This window comes from Chanodichthys erythropterus, chromosome 21 (assembly GCF_024489055.1).
Source record: "Chanodichthys erythropterus isolate Z2021 chromosome 21, ASM2448905v1, whole genome shotgun sequence".
NCBI classification, from domain to species: domain Eukaryota; kingdom Metazoa; phylum Chordata; class Actinopteri; order Cypriniformes; family Xenocyprididae; genus Chanodichthys; species Chanodichthys erythropterus.
In genome coordinates, this window is record NC_090241.1 from 33,323,609 (window position 1) to 33,347,472 (window position 23,864).

The 23,864-nt window shown below is 35.6% G+C and overlaps 1 protein-coding gene and 1 long non-coding RNA gene across 3 annotated transcripts; one reads left to right on the forward strand and one right to left on the reverse strand.

Annotated features, from left to right (window-relative positions):
- Nucleotides 1-448: 448 nt before the first annotated feature.
- Nucleotides 449-4,903, forward strand: LOC137011282 (uncharacterized). Of its 2 annotated transcripts, XR_010893464.1 has the most exons (7): nucleotides 449-967; nucleotides 1,633-1,688; nucleotides 1,922-2,009; nucleotides 2,495-2,559; nucleotides 2,673-2,826; nucleotides 3,908-3,984; nucleotides 4,135-4,903. It is a non-coding gene; the product is annotated as an uncharacterized lncRNA (long non-coding RNA). The 2 variants fall into 2 exon arrangements; XR_010893463.1 differs by having other exon boundaries at nucleotides 449-1,688.
- A 9,877-nt stretch (nucleotides 4,904-14,780) lies between these two features.
- oser1 (oxidative stress responsive serine-rich 1) lies at nucleotides 14,781-19,945 on the reverse strand. The gene is made up of 4 exons (XM_067373443.1): nucleotides 19,632-19,945; nucleotides 19,007-19,112; nucleotides 18,778-18,888; nucleotides 14,781-15,948 (listed from the first exon to the last, which is right to left on the reverse strand). Exons 2-4 carry the CDS (start codon nucleotides 19,090-19,092, stop codon nucleotides 15,234-15,236), a joined length of 912 nt encoding a protein of 303 aa, XP_067229544.1. The 5' UTR covers nucleotides 19,093-19,112; nucleotides 19,632-19,945; the 3' UTR covers nucleotides 14,781-15,233.
- Nucleotides 19,946-23,864: the final 3,919 nt, after the last annotated feature.

The window sequence follows — 23,864 nt, forward strand, 5'->3', positions numbered from 1 at the left end:
TGATATTGGAGTTATTTTGACATTTAGCCACATAATACTTGTAGCTACCTTAATCTGAATGTTATAGTGTGGATTCCAAGTGATCAAGGGCTTATTCAAACACATTGCAAGGGTTCCGCCAATAGTGGGCACTGGTGCAACGTAAGCAATGACGTACATCCGAGTGAAAGAGACATAGGGAAGTTAGCAAGGGAAGGGCATAAAAAAATTTGACCTAAATTTAGCCCAGTTACGCTAATGAATAGAGTGGTGGAATTATGACGCATTTTGTAGGCCAAAACCAAGTTAGCTTGTCAATTGGTTTTTTGAATGGGTTTTTGGTTGAAATGGCTGAAATCACGTCTCTCACAAGGAACGTCACGGCAGTGATTGACAAGCCACACTCTAAAAAAAAATGGTTCTTCAGCGGTTCTTTGGGGTGGTTAAGGTGCTATATAGCTCCGCTACCTTATAAAGAACCAGTAAAGCACCTGTATGGTTCTTCAGCGGTTCTTCAGTGGTTCTTCAGCGGTTCCTTGCTGTGGTTAAGGTGCTATATAGCACCACTGCCATACAAAGAACCTGTTAAGCCTCTGTATAGTTCTTTAAAGGTTCTCTAACTCTCTTATTCTCTTAGTTTAGTTGGGGAAAGGATTAAAAACAACATTAAATTACAGTGTATTTTCTAAACATAACCTGGTTCTCAACCTTTTTCTCCCCAAGCCCCTCTACACTGTTAGTGAATATGGGTGTAAGTTGGATTGCTATAACTATTTGAGTCTGATTACTTCGTCTTTCTGCGAATTGCTCTCAATATTATAGTAGGCTACACTCAACTGCTCAAATATCTCACTTTCAGCCAAAGGATAATTTCTCTTTAAGGACCCCGTGACAGACGGTTTTTCTTTCTGACGTCATGACTCACGAGACTTTCTGGAGTTTTCTGCTCGGCCGCCATTTTCTTTCCCCTGGACTCGGATGAAATAAGGTAGGTTGGAAATGTTTTAATTAATATACTCGAAAATGCAAAGGTTGAACATGTGTTTTAGCGGTTTAGAGTTAATTAGCGTTGTTTGTGAACATGAATACTAACGAAATCGTAACTAACCGAATTTTTGAATTTTCGCGGCCTGCAGTAACGTTATAAAGGTTAGCGCTAATTGAATATTTCTATTCTATACAAGATGTTGCATTACTCGTTTTATTCTATAGAAATGTATTGTTGTAGTGTTTGGACCATGTAAATATGTCTCTAAATAATTTTTAAAAGAAACGTCTCCTTTACCGTGTAAGCAGCGCGTGCTATTTGAAATGATGCGGGCAGGAAGTGCGTGGGGAGCGGGAGAGACGCTCGAGTCGAGGCTGAGGGGATCCTCGCATTACAATTATTGAGTTTAGGTTTTTAAAGTAATGTTTGTCAGTTCTTTTATTTGTCTTTTTCACGTTAGCTCTGATTTGTTCGACCAAAATGACGAAGAAAGTGTGTGAGTAAAGACATATTTAAGGCTTAACGTTACTTCATTTGACTAGCGCGAGGTGTTTTTTTTAGTAGAATGAAATGGCTGAGTATTTACACTACTAATTAATTACTTGTACTGCAGCAAACAATTTTTTTTTTCCATTTATAAACACTGATTCCCCTCCCCCTTTTAGGATCTAAAGCTCCTCAATGTTTGACGACTAAGGACACTTTGCAATAACTTTACATGGTAAGTAATTTCTATAAAAACGGCTATAATTGTTAATAGATAATATGAATTACCAATGTTGGACATGTTTGAATAAAATCCATCTAATGTGGTCTATTGACTTGAATGTCATCCTCATTAACAAACTTTAGACTAAGAATTATCCATTCCAAAACATTCATTAACTCCCTCTTATGCCATCTCATGCGACTTTTTTTCTTGTTGTTTTGTATTAATTTTTTTTTTTTTGACAGTAGCCATTGACATTAAATTAATCACAGTTCCAGCTAAAAATCTTTACTGTTCTACTGAAGAAAAAAAGTCAACTTGGATGGCCTGATGGTAAGTAAATTAACAGCTAGCTTTCATTTTTGTGAAATATCCCTTTAATCAAGAATGATTAAATATATTAGGGTGTAAAGCTAATTTATTAATTGATGCATGTCTTATTTTCAGACTTATAATTATATATTATAAATTCATAATTTTAAATGAAACCAATGACTGATTCAGATGCATTTCAGATGCAAATCTGTAGTATTTTAGCACTGACGAAGGCCTGTGTGCTGAAACGCATTGGAAAAATAAAGAATTGATTTTTTTTTTTTTTAGCTCCTTTTTTATTTATTTATTTGATCCCTCAATGCCACAAGTGTTGCTGGTATTGTCCATAAATATATTAATTGCAAATTTGGCCAGTCATTAATATGAATTATTTTCTTTTTCTTGTCCTTTGCTATTGCATATCTGCAAAAATTTGATTTCCTATTACAGATTATTGTGCTTTTTTTTAATTAAGAAAATTAATCACAATTGCTTTATCACAGGCTGAAAACATTCACCTGAGAGAAAGTCCTGAAGACCTCATCAAGGAGTACTTTCTGAGTTGAACGTAAGAATATTCTATTTTGGTTTATTTTCAGAAAAATAAGTCTAAATTTGTGTATTTTGTAGTTATGCTAGCAAAAGGTGACCGAATTTGTTTTTTTTTATGTTTACTATTAGGATAACCAGACAGATGATTGAGGAGCAGCTTACCATGGCAATGTTCATTATTTGGAAGGAGGGGGAGAACTTCATGAACCATCTGCTGACATTGAGGGAGTTAAAGTTTTGAATCAACTTACTTCAGTTACATCAGCTTGTGCCCTGCTTCTAGGTATGACATACATCATCAACCTGGCTTGTCCGAAACCCCTTTGATTTACTTTGTATGTATATGTAAGAGCTGCACAATTTATCGTAGAAAGGTCGCAATCTCGATTCAAACACCCACGCGATCCTACTTTATTAATGACAATGATTCGCCTGCGTCTGTTAAACCTTTGACAAAAATCCTACCGGAACATTCGGTGTTCATGCTGCCACTGATCCAGAAACAGCAGTTTTGAACCACACTGTAGTTATTCAAGGATTTGGTTATTTGATTTTTCACAAATATTAAAATTATCACATAAGTAATAAGACAAAAGTTTACAGTTAGGATATAAACACTGGACATCAGATAGCGATCAAAATAGAGAAAATCGAAACTAACATGGTGCTTCAAATAACTGTTGTATATAAATTACCTTGTTAAGCCACTAGGTGGCAACCAGTGACATTGTCATTGAATCATTCATTCAATAGATTGGATAAGGTTAAACCCTGATTCATCCAGTAGTGAAACAAGTATTTATTAATGAGCCATTAATATATTCAAAACCATTTTTTAAAAATAATTCATTCAAATTAAACATTTTCCGGCAATTAGAGTCCAGCTATTAATATTTTGCTAGAACTAGTAAAATAAATGTTATTTTTAGTTGTCTATTTAGAATCGTGGGAGAATTGCGATCTCTATTTGAAACCAAAAAATCATGATTCTCATTTCATCCAGAATCCTGCAGCTCTAGTGTGTGTCTCGTACAAATGTGAAGTTGTATGAATATCCAGTTGTGTTGTTTGAGAATTGCTTTGATTTGTGCAAGGGTAATCACCTTTAAAGGATTAGTTTACCCAAAAATAAAATTCTGTCATTAATTACTCACCCTCATCATTGGAGGAACAGAAACCTCTCAGACTTCATCAAAAAGATCTTAATTTGTTTTGAGTTCAGAAAAAGCATACGCATAAAATACGAAGTATACTTTGGGCTTTACACACAGTAATGAATGTTTAAAAAGCAAAAAAAAAAAAAAAGTATTGGGTAAAAGCATCCCCATTGTTATGTTAACCTAATGATGTTATTTTGTTTAAAGGCCTACAGTTGGAAGCAGCTGTTCTCCTCTTGCCTGCACTGTTCAAGGTGGACCTGGGGTTGCTGTTTGACATTGAGGTGAGCCATGAACAGTTGACTACAGTGTGTGAAGCACAATCTAATCAAAGCACGACACTTATTGCACATTTTGTTATAATTTAGCTTATAAGGTTTGCCTTTCAAATAAATATGTGAAGATGGTTAATGCTATTATCCCCTCTTCTCCAGGGCCATGCTCAGACCAGCCCTCCTGTCATCCCAACACCTAAGATAGTGCCTAAAGCCTGCGGGAGGATCATCTCATGCAGTATGACCACATTTTGTTCACGTTGGATGGCCAGTTAATCACAGAGTAGAGTGAGGACATCTTGATGGCACTGGACCTCCTCCTATGTGTATATTTTGCGTTTGGAATCGAATCCAATCCAGTGCCCTAAAGGACTGAAAAAGACACTGACCTTTTTGAAGTATGTTGTTTTGAAATTGAAGGATGCAGTCGGACTTCCTGTCACTGTAAAATGAGTGTACAACTCAATCTGTGAGTAGAGTTTTGGAGTCAATACTCTCTCTTGCTCCCTTTCTTATGGTTTAAGTTCCAGTTTCTATATTTTTTTTGAAATCCCGAAGGACAAAAAAGAAACTGCAGGACTTCAGAGCATAACTCAGTATGTAAAAACAGGACTATTGTCTTCAAAAATGTACATATTTCAAGCTTGTTGCATTATTTTGTATGTGTATAAAAGGGGAGTATAATGTGAGTTTATTAAAGAAATAAATTAAAAGGTTTTGAAAGTGTAATGTATTTTGTTTTTCAGTAAGCATTTAGTACATGATTTTGAATCTTTGAAGTCATGATTTGGTAAGAAATTATTAATTATCGTTCATAAAAGTGTAATTTAGAAGCATATTGACTCATCTACAGTAGTACCTGGCATGATAACGGGCCCTGCTAGCTCAAAAAACAATATATGGCACCTCTAATTTGACAAATGTGCTAGAAAACTTTAAGAATAGGTGCTATATAGCACCAGAAAAGGTTCCCCTATCATAACGAGCCAAAGAACCACTGCTGGTACTATATGGCACCTCTTATGGTTCTATATAGCACCATACGACAAGGTGCCATATAGCACCTTTAAAGATAGGTGCTATATAGCACCAAAAAAGGTTCCGCTATGATTACGAGCCAAAGAACCATTTTTGGTGCTATATAGCACCATTTTTCTTTAGAGTGCAGAGGGCCAATCGTTTACGCGATGATCGCTTAAACGATTGGCTGATGTTTTTAAGGCCCTAACTCGTGCACAGATGATGTATATTAATATTATTCCTTTCAGTGCACCTAATAAATAGTCTTTTATCAGTTAGTAAAGACAGTTTCAAGTAATATTGCAAAAATGTATAAAACAAAACATCCTCTTTAGCACCTTTAAGTGTCTTGAAAATGACGGTTGCTAACAAGTGGCTAAATGGGACAACAGAGGCTGTCGGTGACATTAAATGTCATGACGCCAAACCTAAGCTCAGTCCACTTTTACAGCCTAGTTATGCTTATTATTACGCTCATACAAACAATTCTAATTTAAACTTTATGGGAAAATGTTTTTAGATAAAGAAAAAGAGTTTTTGGAGGCTTAGTACTGGTGACAGTGAAATCGTGGGACCTTGGTGTAGTTTGGTGGATGATTCATTTGTATTTCTGATTAGGGGGTTTGAATCTGAGTCTGTGATAATGTGGAGATCTGAGGTATAATTTATTGCTTTGAGGTTGCTCTTTGAAAAAAAAAATAGAACTAAATGAGAGAAATGTAATCTTATAAAACAAAACATCAGTATCAACTTTTTCAAGGTCAGAAACACTGATATGCAAAGACACCAAGTTTTCAATATCAACAAACATTTATCATCAAATAAATGTATAGCTCTATACTCTATAAAATTATTTGATGATAAATGTTTGTTGATACTGAAAACTTGGTGGTTTTGCATATCAGTGTTTCTGACCTTGAAAAAGTTGATACTGATGTTTTGGTCTGCCAGGCAGAACTAGAATAGATAAGCAATGAGACACTTAAAAACGAGCCAGCATCTACCAGCATTGAGCTTGCAGTCATACAGATGATCATGATTAAGTGCTTGATGCAATCAATGTTCTGCTAAGCATCACTGCATAGAAAGTCTCACTTCATCAGTCAATGAACAGAGAGACTTGTGTTGACTTTACACGTTTCCTCTCACATTACACAGCTCATTAGATGGTAGTTTAGAAAGTAATCAGAACAACTTGATCTTTGATCATAAGCCAGATGAATGCCAGCACTTTCATTTGCGACTGAATTGCTGTTAATTACAACAGAATATGTTTATTCACCTTTTTAATATGCATTAGATTGGAGATCAAAGTCCGCGAGTGCTTTCATCTGTATTTCATATGCTTATGAAATCTGTAATGGAGTCTTATACATCTAATTAAAATACAAACAGTGCATTTTTACATATTTATTTCAAATGATTTTAAAGATGCCATGCACATGCTCAAATGAAATCAATTCTAAAGGACAAAATTAGACTTTAATGTTTGTTTTTGGGTTAAATAAGGGATTGATTTATGTTACATAAAATGACTATTTTAACCCCCTTCTTTCGGCTGTTAGAACTAAAAAGGAAATATGATCAAATTTATGTGTTTGAAAGATATAAGGACAGCAAAATAGATTAGTGAGTGTTCTGTTGGCATTGTTTTAATTAGTGCTGTCAAATCGATTAATCGCGATTAATCGCATCTAACATAAAAGTTTGTAAATATATGTGTATATGTGTGTGTGTGTGTGTGTACAAAAATGTAAATGTGTGTTTGTGTATATTTACACCAACACACACATTTACATTTTTGTTAGATGCAATTAATCACGATTAATCGATTTGACAGCACTCGATTAGTATAATATATTTACTATTAAATATTTAATATATTTCATATTTTAATTTAATATATTTTTCTAATATTACACATTGAATATGAAAAATTAAAAAGATAAAAGATTTTTATCTCTTGTTGAAAACTTAACATTTTCCATAGAAAATGCTGGTTGTTTGGTTGCCAGGTTTTTGTGGTTGCTAAGGTGTTCTGAGTGGTTTAGAGTGCATTGCTAATCAGGTTCATGATTAAAACAAGAACAATTTGCTAATTGGGACAATTAAAAGTATTTTAATGTAGATGAAAAATGAAAACAATACTGATTAAGAAAATGATTTATTGCACTCAAACACTTGAAGTACTCGAATACTCAAATTGTGCTACTTGTTTTAAACAGTGATAAAGCAGGGAAAGTCTGTCATTTTCATCAAAAAATCTATTTTGATTAAACATTATGAGAGAAAAGAATCTTATGCTTGGATTTTCATTTCATACCAACTGTTATGCTAATGCAAATGGTTAATTTATAATACATTATTTTAGATATAAACAATATCATGAGATTTGTTGATGATTTTATAATGAACATGCCAGGGTAGAGAGTTTTATATACATATAAATACATAAGCCATGTGAACTATCTCACATGGCTATCAAATTCGAGCATTTCCCCAAATTTAGCTGAAGTAGAAAAAAGAAGAATGAGAAATGAGTGGTTGTACCCTTCAAAAACACATAAAGACTCATCAGAGCGAACTATAAGGGTTGAGATCTGGATCTTTCCAGTCTCACTCAACTCTGCTGACCTTTGACCTCCAGTTGCTAGGATCATGCCCCTGTGAGGGTGGCTGTGGGTTGAGTGGCGACAGAACCGCGCTATAGCTGTGCCACCCTAAACACTTCCATATGACCATTCATCCTACACCATGGGAAAAAGTAGCTTGGGTCAAAAAGTCCATCTAAACATTGTAAAATGACTTTTTATATTATTAGTAGGTCTTGCTGAGCAAAGTATCACTGTTACTAGTGATTATATAGTTAATTCAAAACCCCTAACCCTAAGTATTCAATTCTGGTGCATAATCTTTTCCATACGGACATATATTTTCCCCCACACTTCAATCAAATGTTTCCATATTATCGCCATATATGAAAGTGGACCTAATTAGGATTGGAAAATATCTGAAAATGATTTCATCAGTCATTTAATGCCTTATCAAAATGACCCTCAACCATCAGTGGTTAAAATCTCATCATCAGGCAATCTGTGCAGCCACCTTTAAAATATAATATATTATATTACACGAAAAAGTCTCCCGAGGGGGACGCAATCCCACCAGGATGGAACAATGGCGTTCCCTCTCCTGAGTCCGTGAGTGAATGCACTGAGGATTCAAGTACAAACATTCCAGCGTACAAAAGAAGCAAAGCCAGGAGGGACGGGAACGAGGTGGGGGTGAGGGGTACTGCAGGTGAGGCGACAAGTCTGAACAAAACCAGCAGTCACATTACAGGAACCAGTCGGTGCACAAAGTTTACTAGTGACAGCAGCACTTTTAACCCTATAAAACCTACTGTATTATATTTGATAAGCAAATTACTAAGGCCTCTAAATTATCAACATGATCAAAACTTTGCTGAAAACCTGTTGCACACGCTCTACAACATGCTTTTTATTGTCTGACTGATAGTTCATACTTTTTAGCAAGAAAAAAGTCTTTTAGTAAAAATTTCTACCTTCAGGTCGTGGTTCGTGTGCCTTTCTGTTGTGAAATCTTTAATGACTTTTATAAGGTAAACGTAAGAATAACTTTTACATTGTTAGTATTATTTGAAGATGATCCCTTACTGGATTGAAGCAAATTTGGTTTACTTGATCCACACATTATTTTTTACAGGGATGCACCGATGTGAACATTTTGGCTGATACAGATAATTCTTTATATTTGAAAGCCGATAACCGATAAATTAGCCGATAAATATAAATCCAAATTTTTATATAATTTTTGAGAGCCTAATTACAATAACAAAAGTCAAAAGCACACAATTACAATGTTCTCATTATAATTTTATGTAGCTTATATGACAGACTTGCGCTGTACATGTTACGCTTTGCCGTATTTTCCTTTTTGAAGTGATTTCAATCATATTTCAAACAATTTAAAACCATCATTACAAACAGTGCGCATCTGAACAAGTGTCAGCTGATGGAAATAATACATTATTTATCAGCTAATGTTTTTATCGAGCCGATAATGATAACATTAAAAATTAACATAATTGCTCGATACCGATATTGAGGCTGATATATCATGCAATTTTTTAGAAAAGTCATGTTAAAATGTATCAAATATGATCATCAGGCTTAAGGAAGATTTATTTGTTCATCTCTCAATCATTATTGTATTGTGTTGCATTATCTTGAATCTGCAGATCTTTGATCATAAAACTAAGCATTTAAATATCATCTTACTAAGACATTATTGAGATATATAGTGACAACTGACAGTTATATGCATTTTTAAGTACTGGTTGAAAGATTCATTGGCTTACATTACAAGCTATTGGAATTTCATCTTACTTTTTGACCATATAAATACTATCTGCACCAAACTGACTATTTTTGTGTTTTTTTCCTTTCCTTTTTTCCCTTAAGCTCCATATTCTTATTGTATCTTAATATATGAGCCATAAAAGCCTGGTGCATCAAATATGATACTCAACAAAAGACATATGCAAAGTTTTTATATGTATTTTTGTCTAAAGGTTCAATAAACTGTTCCATAAAAACATCTCTTATTTCATGTCAGACTTTGCAGGGTTAAAACATGCATACAGTATCTGAAATATGTGGTTGTTAGAGATATGTGAACCAGAAACGTCACCAACAACCACAGAAATGTATGTGTAAAGAAGAAACATGAAATGAAATCTCGCTTTAATATCTCAGTTGTTTCTTCTGACATTGAGTAGAGAGCACATATAGAAATCTTTATTAAAACCACCTGATTTTTTAGATGTTAGACCTCAAATAAATATGAGAATAATTTGGTGAAATTAATAATACTACAAAGCATAACTGCAATAATTTGAAAATAATCTAGAGTTTCAGAACTTAAAATCGTCTCAAACTGTGCTTTCATTTACCAAGAAAGTCAGAGATCACAGTATGAACTAAAACATTTCTCTAGAAATTCTCCCAAACCATCCACTTTCATGTTATAGCTCTGTACTCTTAATAACGTCATTTTTATAGGTTAGAAACATCTGAGACACAGTTGATGAGCTCTGAATGAGAAACCTCTGAGCAATTTCAGACAAACAAACAACAAGCAGTGGCACATGTTCAGGCTGCATGTTCTCCCAGCACAGTTCCCTGTGTTTTTTCAATCTGGTTGACAAAAGGCTTGATTATTAGGCAAACTGGTTAGCTGGGCAGCTTTTGTTGACTGGCAACATCCAACAGACTCTTTTGTGTGTTTCCATAGCTTTTCTTGGTATGCTTTGATGAGGTTCCCCTTTTGTAAAAATCCATACAACCTTACAAGTCATTCTCACAGGAGCAGAAAGACAGAATAGAAATCAGTAAACCAGAAAAAAACAAAGTGGATTGTTGAATACGTTTTAGACTTGCATCTAAATACAGAGTAAATGTTACAGATAAGTGAGAGATGACTTATGACATTTAACACATGGGATAGTATGGAGTCTCTGTGACGTTGGAAACACAAGGTATGCCTCACTGGAATGCCCTTAAGGGCGCCTTGCTCGCCCACTGACATGAACAAAGTCACCTGACCGGCCCATGTGCACCGAGCTAGAGAAAGTAAACATGGGGACCAGTTTGGAATAAGTCAGGTGAACACCTGTGGCCGGTTGCATAAACTTAGCCTCTAGGTTAAGACTGTGACTTAAGATCTAGTTTGACCAACTAGCAGTTAGTTTGGTCTTACTTTTCTGATTCAAATGAGACTGATCTACATTTTTATGTAACTGACTTTACAAAGTTAGTACCAGTCTTGAAAAAAAAAAAAAAAAAAAAAGATTCTCTAGACCAGTGGTCACCAACCTTTTTAAGCCCAAGATCCCTGACCTCGACCTTTTTGAAAGACAAGATCTACTTCATAGAAAAAGACAGCCCAGATTGTATTTAGTATTTTTTTCGTGGTCAATGTAGATTCTGATTTATTTAGCGTTTTTATTTATTTATTTTTTACAAGCAAATTGGCCGATTCTGATACTGGTTGCAGATATTTATTATTAATATTATTATAATAAACAAAAATATATAGCCATTTCAAATTAGAGGGAACCACTGCTTTTTAATCACAATCCAAACAAAGATGCTATGCACGTTGCATGAACAGTTCTTTTCCCTCCTGAAAAATCCAGCTAAAACCAGCCTAAGATGGTCAGGGGGGTTTAGAGGGGTTTTGACTTTTGACCAGCTTAAACCAGCTGAACACCTGCTAACCCAGGCTGGGAGACAAGCTAAAACCAGCTACTTCCAGCTTAAACCAGCTAAGACCAGTCAACCAGCTTAGGCTGGTTTTAGCTGGATTTTTCAGCAGGGTTTTTATTTGAATTAGATTTAATTTCAAGATTTAAAGCAAAAACAGTACGGTCTGACTTTATCTTTGTGAAATTATAAATGCTACACACACAAAAAAGGCATGAAAAAAAAAACAGCAGGCTGAATGAGATGCAGATTCACTCTCTGACAGCAGGTGGCGCTTATGGAGCAGCAGTGATACAGTGTTTCCTTGGTTACCGCTGTAAACAAAGCTGAAATGCGCTAATAATTAGCTACTTTATTCGGAGGTAAGAGGAAAATAAAATGCCATTGCCATCGAAATCTTCCTGAAGACTGATCTCCTTTTAGAGATGAATTCCTAATCCCTCACCCCCAATTCAATATTTATATTTTCTTCCTATATTTCGAGCATCGTGAACAGTGAGCTGCTCTGCCTGCTACAGAATTGTCTCCTCTTCGCGTCCGTCTTCAGCGTCTCTGGCCTATTGTTAACGGCCGTTTACAGACTCAGACGTAATGTGGGCTATTTACCTTTATCTGTCTGCCCCAGTAGTTCCAGAAAATAACAAAAAAATAAATACAAAAATACAGTACAAAGACTGGAGAAATGTAATGTATTTTTGTACTCATATTTCTGTTATTTTCGCGAGCTACTGGAACAGTGATAAAGATCGACCGGTCGATCGCGATCGACGGGTTGGCGACCACTGCTCTAGACTCTAGACTAGTTTTAAGACTAGTCTAAGCAGTTTATGCAACTGGCCACTGTTTACATGGATATCATTTTATGTAAATCTGAGTTGGTGACCCAATAACCACCATAAACAGTGAATATTCAGATTATTATTTGACAGTTATTGTAAACCTGACACTTAATATTCAAAATTAGGGGAGAGTGGGGTAAGATGAGCCAGTGGGTAAGTTGACCCACTCCCTGTATCTTGGCAAATGTACCATTTTTATTGTCATGTGACCATATATTTTAGAACCACCCATCATTTTTGCCAGACTGTGAAAAGGAGTTGCTTATTTACTATAAAAAAAAGTTTTTGGCTTGTTACAGTAAAAAATTAACATAACAGATAATGGCTTTTTCATCAAAGCAAATTTGTCCAGGTCTAAAACTATTTATGATGCATATTGGTGATTTAGCAATGTATAAAACCATGCAAGTCATTTAGCTAAATATTATTCTGAATTGGTAAGGTAGCAACATTTTTCTAAAATGCAGCTATGGGGCAAAGTGAGCCACATGCTGTGGGGTAAATTGAGCCGGCGTTTTAACTTACCCCACCATAAGGCAATGAATTTAAGTTAAATCTGAAGTATAAACTCGTGTCATTTCAATGTAATATTACACAACTGGTTTAGTTTATCTTTATTTTTGAGTTTATTTGATAGAAATAGTGTACAAGTACACCAAATCCTTCTCTGATACAAACCAGAGGATGTTTAATCATTTATATCTTTCTACCTGTAGTCTCTAATGGCCTAACATGGTCAACATACCATGTCAAGAACCTTTTGACTAAAATGTTTATTAGTTTCAGTGACATTTATTCATTCTTATTTAGTTTTTATTTAATTTTACTCAACAAATTCTCTCTTTAGTCTGTTTATGTTCAACATATTGTTTCAGAAATGCAAACAATTAAAGATACTGAAATTTCAACTTCCTTTGGTTGTTTTATGTTGTTTAATTTAGCTTTAAAAAAATAAATACTTGTAAAATATTTTTACAAAGAATACTTAATTTTATTATTAAATTAGTTTTTAAAATAGGTACATTATCCTTTGAATTTCAAATGGGTTTGATTCAGATTCAGTTAGATGGTCAGTTTACATCCACCTACTGACTCGGCTCAACTTACCCCTAACCTGAGGAAAATTGAGCCAGAGGAACATGTTTTTATAAGAAGCCATATTTAGAACCCTTTGTATTCTGTATTCTGACCATTTAAACTGATAGGAAACATCCTGAAATTAAATAGTTTAATTGTACTTCTGCCTCATTTTCCCTTATCTTGAGGACCACATAAGTAAAAATTGGCTCATCTTACCCCACTCCTACCCCCCTACTAATTTGGCTGCACTGACACTGTAGGATGAGAACTGAACTGATGACATGTTTTCTGCAGAACTGCTTTAGAGATTAAATGAACTAATTTAAATATTGATTATCTTTACCATGGAACTGAATCAGCTCTGAACTTTGACTGACTTCAGCTGAACAATGACAGTTTTCTCTGTACAGCCGAAATGAATCAGCCTGTTTGAATCATGTTCCTGTTTATCACTGTAAAGAAGCGCGTGATGCGATCCGTTGCGTCTGTCACGTGAAAAATGAACGAAAGACTCGGAAGGTATAAGTGATTATTTATGTTCCCTGTAAATTAAGCTGAATTGTAATGATTTATTCATTCGGAATATGATCAAGATTGAATAGGTGGATGTGTTCAGAGAATTTGGCTGTTAAAAGTATAATATTTAAAGCCACTTATGAAATGATTCGAATAAAGATTCGTTCATTTTGATGAAAGAGAGAGTCAGTAAAATGATCCGAACTTTCCATCACTTGACTGTAATGGGGCTTTGAATGGTTGAATCTTAAATTATTGTATGTATATGGTTGCATCCAAACCCGATGACCGAATCATATCAGTTCAAAAATCATGATGTCCTAAAACAGAGAAAATGCTCAATTTATTGCAGAATTTCAATTCAAGTTGACTGCGGATGAGCCGAGATCCTGATAAGATCCGAGAACAAACTTATTGTTTTGAGACCCAAGCCCAGACGAAAACCACATTTATGTGGTCTCAGCATCAAGACTGTATAACTATATAATCTAAGAAAATAAAAACAAAATCAGTTGTTCTGCATATGTGGTGGTTTATGTGATGTTTGAGATTTCTTTGTGATTAAGTGAGTGAATGAATGGTCCAATGTTTCCCCCTAGTGTCCATTACAGGAACATGATTAAAATTACGTCAGAAAATGACGTGCTTTCGGGGATTACACAATCATGCAGTACTAGTTAAATACTAGCTTGGCAGGTCAAGTTTCATTCCAGTTTACTGGTGATTCAGAACAAATGTGAGATTTTATCTTTATATATTATAATAAACGCATGCAAGAATAACTACTTTTACATTCTATCCTTTAAATTGTTATAATGCATCGAGTTATTTTTATGATACTTTTTTAATTTCTTTCAAATCAAAGCCATTTATGGGTGAAGACAGCAAAGTAGTGCCCAGAATTAAAATTATTGACTAAAATTCAACTAGCAATTTATTACTTTAAATACATACAGCAATATCATTTATTATTCCTTTGCTACAGAAATAAAACATCTTGGTAACTCAGTCAAAAAGCAGCATTAAGATGCAAAGCAAGACATCTAAGACAACAAACATCACAAACAATCCCCCAAAATGCCGTTTTATTGAGAATTAAGATGACATCACATCCTTGGTCACGGTGGATAGAATTATTATTACTTGGCATTGTTTAAGTTTGCATATATCGGTGAAATCAAACCTGTAGTCTCTGGGATAGACCTTTGGCAACTTTAAAATGTAAACCAAACATAACAGTTGTCAAGAAAAATCAAACAAAAACAAAGGACAGTTAGCGGTAAATCACAGAATGAGTCATGCTCCCATGATTCTTAGTCATCATATGTTGTCAGGATGTTCTGGAGAAAGAACAAACATCATAAATCCTCAAAACAAGAAGAATTGCTTTTAGATGACATCTTCATTACTACTTTTTATTATTCTTTTTAAATAAATCAATCTTTTTTTTCTTTCTTAAAAGTACCCATTATCCATCTTTAATAATGCTTCAATTTGCTTCAATAAATTTAATGTTTCAGGTGTACATCATCTCAGCCATATGCGACATCTTTTTGGGGATGTAAAGGTAATATTCCATGTATCCGGAAAGGTCCTCTATTGTGATGTCATCCACGTAGGCGCGGGCCTGTTCGGAACAAGAACGAGGGGAGCTGGAAGTTCCGTTATTACTCCCAATGGAAGTTCTGCTGTTTGGCGAACTGTCCTGCGGGTTGGGCAGCTTTCGCTCACATTCGGAGATCACATCTCGAAGGCCGGTGAATGAGTAAACCTCGACCCCCTGCCAACCAGGACACTGGCATTCTCGTTGCCCACATGGGCACTGACCGGCTTCCTGCAACTTGGACAGAGTTTGAAAGTCAGACGGAACAGCATTACCTTCGCCCGCCTCCTGAGATCCCGGCCCACATCCTAAAGCGGGCCTGTTTTCGGGAGCGCTCTCGTCATCCGAGGGCATTCTCGGACTGAGGGGCGATTCCTGACCCTTAGAATAAGGGAGATGGGTTTCATACCCAACGACACCGAATACAGTGGAGCACGGAGCAGAGAAAGCTCCTTCTTTCTTGACAGCGCTGGTGTCGTCGGGCTCTGGCGGGGTCTTGTGTTTCAGGTGTCCAGGAGGGGGAGACATTTTGCTGCAGTAGGTAAACTTCGGAGGATGAAGGATCGGAGATTTTGATCGTCGTCGTCTCTGGCTTCTCACAACTCCTCTGGATGACTTCCTCGTGCATCTATAGCAAAAAAAATAAAAGGTGAAAACATTTATATTCACTGGTATATTTGTGTTGTTATTGTTTTAGCCCTATAAAGCCTACTGTGCCATATTCGACATTAATTTCTTAGGCCTCTAAATTATTTACATGAACATAACGTTGCAGAAAACCTGTTGCACATGATCAACTACATGCCTTATGCCCTTTAATCAAATTAATAGTTTAGTATAGTATTTATACCTTTAAGCAATATTGTAAAAACTAGGGCTGCCCTCAACTAAAGATTTTTCTGGTTTATTAATAAACCATATAAATCATAATAAAGAGCCTTTAATGCCTACATAGCCTATTCAGCACTCAAGCGCACGCATAAAACCACAGTGCACCAGCAGAAGTAATGATTATTAATTGATAAACTAGTGTTTTCTGTATTTTTGGCTACAATGATGAAGTTGACGATGCTGACTCGCCATCGCCGCAGTAGTGGACGCCCCTATACATTTTATACGGATTACATAACCTGAGAATATTTGTTTTCCATTTAAATTGGTTCATTTAAAAGTAGACATTTTGCTTTCTATAGATATATTTTTCATCTCTGTGAGGCAAGTTTACATGGAGTTTCGGTTCTTTTTTTTGGCACGCTCAAGTTCACAGAGAGAGACGGCAGAAAGCACACCCTGTTTGCTTTCATTATTTTACAAAAGCACAACGTTTTGTTATCGTGAGTGCACACAAATAAAAGTAGACTCTTCACAGATTCAAAAGATGTATTACTCTTTTCTGTATGACCAAACATGACAGAGTATTTTTAGTGCAAGTGATCGCACCGGCGCCTACATAGCATGTCGTAAGCGCGCTACTATTCAGCTTCCACGCTCCGCACAAACACATTTTTCTAGGTTAAAAAAAGTGAGTGGCCATGTAAAGTTGCTACTACTTACATGCCTCAGATGATAAGCCATATTTGAGGTCGATGAATGATGGGCGAGTGTTTGGATGTCCTGCCTGATGTACTGTAATTACCTAGTTCAGCTGGTAACGATCTGTCCATCACAGACTACGTGACTTCACCACTTCCTGTGGATTTTTTTCCCTGCGACTAATAAAACTTTGGTCGACTAAGCCTCTTCTCGACGACTAACGGATTATTAGGGGGCAGCCCTAGAAAATGTCCCCTTTCCAGGTTGCTTCACATGACTTTCTGCTGTGAAATCTTTACGGTTTTTCATAAAGTAAGCACAAGAATACCTTATATTGTTAGTAGTAATATTTCAAGATGAACACTTACTGGACTGAAGTAACTTAGACTTACTTAAATTATCCATACATCATAAAAAAAAAATGTAAAATGTATCAAATATGATGCATCTGGCTTTTGGGGAGCGTTTATTTGTTCATCTCTCAATCGTCATTGAACTGCATTGCATACCTCTCACAATTAAAGGGTTAGTTCACCCAAAAAAGAATATAACCCTCACCCTCATGTCGTTCTACACCTTCAGAACCCAAATCAAGATATTTTGATTAAATCCGATGGCTCCTCACAGCAATGGTACTTCCTCTCTCAAGATCCATAAAGGTACTAAAAAGATATTTTAAATAGTTCATGTGAATTCAGTAGTTCTACCTTAATATTATAAAGCGACGAGAATACTTTTTGTTAGCCAAAAATGACAAATAATGACTTTAACAATATAGTGATGGGCCGATTTCAAAACACTGCTTCTGAGCTTTTACGAATCGAATCAGTGATTCGGAATCAGTGATTTGAAATCTGCCATCACTATATTGTTGAAAAGTCTTTTTTTTTTTTTTTTTGGACCACAAAAAGTATTCTCGTCGCTTTATAATATAAAGGTAGAATTACTGAATTCACATGAACTGTTTTAAATATCTTTTTAGTACCTTTATGGATCTTGAGAGAGGAAGTACCATTGCTGTAAATGCAGGCCTCACTGAGCAATCGGATTTAATCAAAATATCTTAATTTGTGTTCTGAAGATGAACGAAGGTCTTACGGGTGTGGAACGACATGAGGGTGAGTAATGACATTATTTTCATTTTTGGGAGAACTAACCCTTAAAACCTACAGAGCTTTGAAAAAAAATTAAAAATAGCATTTCAATATCTTACTAAGACATTATTGGGAGATAGAGAGAGACAATGAATATTTGCAAGCTTTTTATGCAAGTAGTTTGTTATACAATCTCATTGATTTACATTACAAGCTATCAGAATTTCATCTTACCTTTTGGCCATATAAATTTGCTCAGTTTGGGCCTGATGTTTTTTCTTCTTTGAATGTGAGCTTCACATTTTCACTATATATTACTATATACTATATGAGCCATATAAATAGGAGAGAATAAATAAAGTGGGCTGGCGGACTTTTAGAGAGTCAGACTTATAACCCGAATGTCATGGGTTTGGGTCTCAGTACTGGGAGAAAATTTAGGTGTGGAGTAAATGAACAGCGCTCTCTTCCACTCTCATTACTCACAACAGAGGTGCCCCCGAGCAAGGCATCTAACCCCCAATCGCCGCAGCAAAAATAGCTGTCCACTACTCTGGGTGTGTGTTCATGGTGTGTGTGTGTGCAATGCAGAGCACAAATTCCAAGTATGGGACACCATACTTGGCTACAAGTCAGGTCACTTTAATATAAATGCCTGAAGTATCAAATATGATACAAAAAATATGCAACCCTTTTTCTTAAGATTTAGAAAAAAAAAAAATCATCCAAAAGATTCAATAATCTTTCAGTTTAAAAACAAAAATTCTGACTGATTTCTTTATATATCAGGCTTTTCAGGATTGACTAGGGAATCTTAAAGTGGTCCCTACCCAAGCCAGTTATCTTTCGAGGAGGTCATCTTGGATTTGGCTCCATCCGGACTGCCTCGGACAACCAATCTGGAAGCCAAAGACTCAGACACACGGACTGCGGTCGTGGAACTGGAAAGAAATGCATGCAATTACCCACACAGTAAAAAAACCCTCTCTGCCAAAAAACTGAGCATCCATTTCACTTATCGGACAAACTGTAGCTGAAACAAATGAAAAGACAACAAACCTTTCAGCATCCACACGCAGTTTCTTAAAAGCGGTCTGTAGTGTCTCCTCCTCGCACTCCTTTTCCACTTTCTCCACAGCAGCCATAATGTTAGACAGCCTTAAAACTGAAATCAAAACCATAGAGAATAATGCAAGTGAGCAGTTATGACAAACCCAAATTTTTATTGTAAGTTAATAATCATAGATCTCAACAACTTTAGCACCATATTTTAACACACTCAGTTTCTTCTAATCGTTAACAATGACTTCAAATAATTAGAAGAGTAAAGTAAAGGAAGAAAGACTGCAGTGACTGAAACTTACAAAACTACATAGACATCTTGTAATTTTCCCTGAATAAATAATAAAGGCTATAAAAACTGTGAGTGTAATGTTATAAAATATAAACCTGATTAAATGCAGTCTTTAAGTACAATCCAACTTAGTAATTTCCTTTATTATTCATATTTAATCACACTGCAGTAGTTGACAACTTGTGTCTCATGTAATGAAACGCTGATCTCATACACAATTCGCATAATGAAGCTTAGCTTAGCATTGTTGAGTGGCGCGATTTACATTCTGTCAACTTTGCTTGACCAAAACAAATCAGCAAAAACTGACCAGTAGAGAAATATACTCACGGCCAAAGGACCCAATCCCGTGTAAATCCCAGACATATAGGAGATTGTTTCTCCTGTTATGAGGGTCTGTGTCCTCACAAAGCTAACAGGCTAACTTTAGCCAGCCAGCGTGCAGAAACGATATCTGTGAGAAAACTCGCTTTAAACCGACCGATGACAGGCTGTCCTCGGGCATAACTTGACCTAAATACTACGTAAAAGTAGTAACTACTCACAACTATTTGAAGTAATCAATAAATCATACACAATATTCTAGATTTTTCTCTCGCTACTCTCTTGTTTACACTCAACCACTCCAGAGTGACTCTGCAACAACGCAGATCTTGATGACGTAGTACGCATACGCACAAACGTCAGCAGATTACGAAAATGCTCATAGAAGCTTCTGGTGTTGTGCCTTTTAATTTTATTTATTTGTTTTTTATTAAAGGATGCAATTATATATATATATATATATAAAGATATATTTTAAAGATATACCTGACCACTAAACCATGGCCATTTTTCTACACTACTTTCTCAGCCATTATTGTGTTTCTATAACCCAAATCATCTGCAGTGAATTATTTACACAAGCAGTGCACATAGCTAAATGGTGTCCTCTTGTGGTGATCAAGTGAATTGTCTCGGGCCTCCATGCAAATCCTGTTTGCAGTTGAAAACAGGAAGCCTTGAGTTGTAAAGAAGCCAGACACAAAGTATGTCATCATAAAGCTGGAATTTATAGCAAGGCTGCCATGGAAGAAGCACTTGCTCTGCTGTACAAAAACAACCAGATGCAAAGCACATTAAAGCCAGATCCCTGGGGAATGGAAAAAGTTTGGTGAGCTTTTACTCTTTTCCACACATGTGCATGAGTTTATGTTTGGAGAGAGCCATAGGAAGCCCTAAAACCCCAATGTCTGCTTCTGACTGCTAAATGTGGCGGATGTGTGCAGGATCTCACATGCAGATCAAGTGTTTTGGCACAAATATTCACATAAAATAAAATAAAAAAGCATTTTATCATCCAAATTCCTTGTCCTTCTATCCGTGTTTGGATTTGATCTTGCAGAAAACATAATGTCTGAAGGTTAATGAGCCGTGTAATTGTGTGCCCAGCATGTTCAATCATTTCAACTGTAATGCAGACTTTTAAAGTCATTTATAACTAAAAGCACTGTTCACACACAGTTACTGGACATTTGCTGGACTATAAATATCATACCATTTGATAAGGGATTTTTTTTTAGTGACTGGGACAAAGTTTTTGAGTTAGAATGTCAGACTTTCCCATTCACCAGAAAATGATTTACATACTGTGTGACAGAGGGGAATTGTATGGAAGCCCATTTCCACCACAAAAAAAAAAAAAGACTAATTGTGACTTTTTATCTCGGAATTCTGACTTTTTATCTCGCAATTGCGAGATATAAACTCGCAATTGTGTGATAGAGTCAGAATTCTGAGATATAAACTCACATTTGCGTGATATATAGTCAGAATTCTGATATATAAAGTCGCAATTCTGACTTTTTCTCACAATTGCGAGTTTATATCTCAGAATTCTGACTTTATAACTCGCAATTGTGTGATATAAACTAGCAATTGCGAGTTAAAAAGTTAGAATTCTGAGATAAAAAGTCGCAATTAATCTTATTTTTTTATTTGGTGGCGGAAACGGGCTTCCATAGAAATGTAAAATTTAATCAAAGGTGCAGTGTGTAAAATTTGGTGGCATCTAGCGGTGAGGTTGAAAATTGCAATATAGAGAAGCTACGGTGGCCGACACAGGACAAATAAGTCGTCGTCTGAGACAGCAGAGCGAAGCCTGTCAAGCAAACGTGCTCTGTAGAGCAGTTTGTCCATTTTGGGATACTGTAGAAACATGTTGGCACAAAATGGCGGCTTAAAGGGATAGTTCACCCAAAAATTTAAATTCTTTGATCATTTACTAACCCTCAGGTTGTTCCAAACCTGTACATTTCTTTGTTCTGTTGAACACAAAGGAATATATTTGGATGAATATGGGAAACTGAACAATTCTGGTGCACCATTGACTTTCATAGTATTTTTTTTTTTCCTACTATGAAGGTCAATGGTGCCCCAAAGCGGCCTGGTTACAAATATCTTCCTTTGTGTACAGCAGAGCAAAAGAAATTTATACAGGTTTGGAACAACTTGAGGGCGAGTGAATGATGATAGAATTTTCATTTTTGGGTGAACTATCCCTTTAACATGTAAGGGGACCTGCGGTGAACGTAGATAGAAATGCCTCATTCTAAGGAAGAAAAAAACACAACGGTTCATTATGTAAGGTCTTTATACACCACTGATAACATATATATATTATATTGAATTTCTGTCAAAAAATCTTTCTTAATACAGTATTACACATTGCACCTTTAATTAAACCTTATATTCAAACCTTTAATTTATTTACGAAAGTATGAAACTTTTTATTCATTCATTCATTTCATTAAAAAAAATATTTTTTATGATGTAAACTTATTTTTATTGTTTATATTATTATTTACCTGCTGATATTTATAATGCTTTGGGATTTTCAAGGTTTTTTTGTTTTACCATTGCAGATAAAACATCTTGAATATTTGGTTTTGTTATGGTTAATCAGTGTTGGGTGTAATTAATTACTAAGTAATCTAATTACTGTAAATTAATTACTTTTCCCTTGAAAAAGTAAAGGATTACTCTTAATTTTTCAGTAATTTATTTACTTCTGATATAATTGCATTAAATACTGTATAGACTAATTCAATATAAAACATCAAAATGTAATGTTTAAATGTGTGTTTTTGATGTAATCTTCTCCCTTTACACACTTTGGTAAGTTCAGGAATAATTTATGCAATTGGATATTGTTTATTTGAAAGAATAAAAAGTGCAGTTTCGTGTCTATCCTTGTATTGTTCAACAGGTCGAGGTTGATATGGGATTTAGAAAGTAATTAATAATAAGTAATCCAATACATTTTAGAGAGAGTAATTAGTACAGTAATTTTTTTTTTTTTTTTTTAGAACTTACCTAACACTGTGGTTAATATTAGTGCTAGACTGTGGAAACCCTGGACTACGTTTCTCAAAAGCATATTAAGCCTAAGTATCGTAGAACCACTGGCTCCAATGCTCTCTATGATCAACTTAGCTCAAGATGCTTTTGAGAAACGCAGCCCTGATTGATACAATTGAATTATTTGCTTCCTTGTTGGGTCTGCCATTTACAATGACATTGTCCATTTAGATTTTAGATAATGTTGCAGGTTCTGGCTGTCGCCTGCAGATGGTGCTGTAGTGCATGTTTGTGCTTGTGAAGAAAATAATGGCGCCCAATGCAATCTGTCATGTGTTGAAAAGATGATCTGTTCTCTGCAGTAATCAGGAATGAGGTTCCCCCCGCTCCAAAAAATTCCTCATCTTATTGAATTTTATCCCGTATATCACATTACAGTGTTAAACACAAACAGGAATTCTGGGCTTTACAATTACAGCTGATGGAGGACAGTTTATCCTAGCCTGAAAGACTGAAGCCCAAACAGTAGCACTGAAAGCACAGTGATGGGTAATCTGTTATGGGTTATCTGTTTAGTAATTTCCACAAGGCCAGGCAAAGACAAATGCTGCATTGTTGAGCTCTTGAGGTCCTTCATTCTAGTCCAAACTCTTGTGAAAACAAACCTAAGCTTTATAAACCATCATTTCTCAATTTATAGAAATGTCAAAGCATGGTGCATACAGGCCTCTATTCATTTACACAATGGCAGCCTTTTCTTCCAGCGCTTTCACTCTGGCGCCCATGTGATGGGTTTGCAATGGAGGAGGGATTTTACACAGCTTTCTTTAAAATCATCAGATTTCAGCTCTTAGGAAGTTTTTATGGAGGTTGAGATTGTGTGCTGAATGTAAAGGCTTTCCTGCTCACATTCTACTGCAGATCTGGGATTGTTGTGCTGCTTTAAGACTGAAGAGTCTTGCTGTGGGGTAATTGCTATGGTGTTTGCTAGGGCATTGCTATAGGTTCTTCTGGGTGGTTAACTAGGGCGTCACTAGGGTGTTATTTGTGGTTGCTAGGGTGTTTCTAGGGTATTCTGGGTGGTTCAAGCCTTTTCTTTTGATATGGCTCAAATCCCTCCATTTTAAGTCAACAGGATTTTTCACTTTTTTTTTTTTTTTTTTTTTTTTTTTTTTGTCTGACAGTAGAAAATCATTTTCATTGTTTGTAAAAGTAATATAGCAC

Bases quoted from the DNA above. Each gene is read 5' to 3' on its own strand.
- oser1 (XM_067373443.1), bottom strand. From the start codon at position 19,092: ATGGCTGCTGTGGAGAAAGTGGAAAAGGAGTGCGAGGAGGAGACACTA. The intron at 18,889-19,006 runs GTTTGTTGTCTT...ATTTCTTTCCAG, and splicing joins CTGCGTGTGGATGCTGAAAG to TTCCACGACCGCAGTCCGTG. The intron at 15,949-18,777 runs GTAGGGACCACT...TTTTTGCTATAG, and splicing joins TCGAAAGATAACTGGCTTGG to ATGCACGAGGAAGTCATCCA.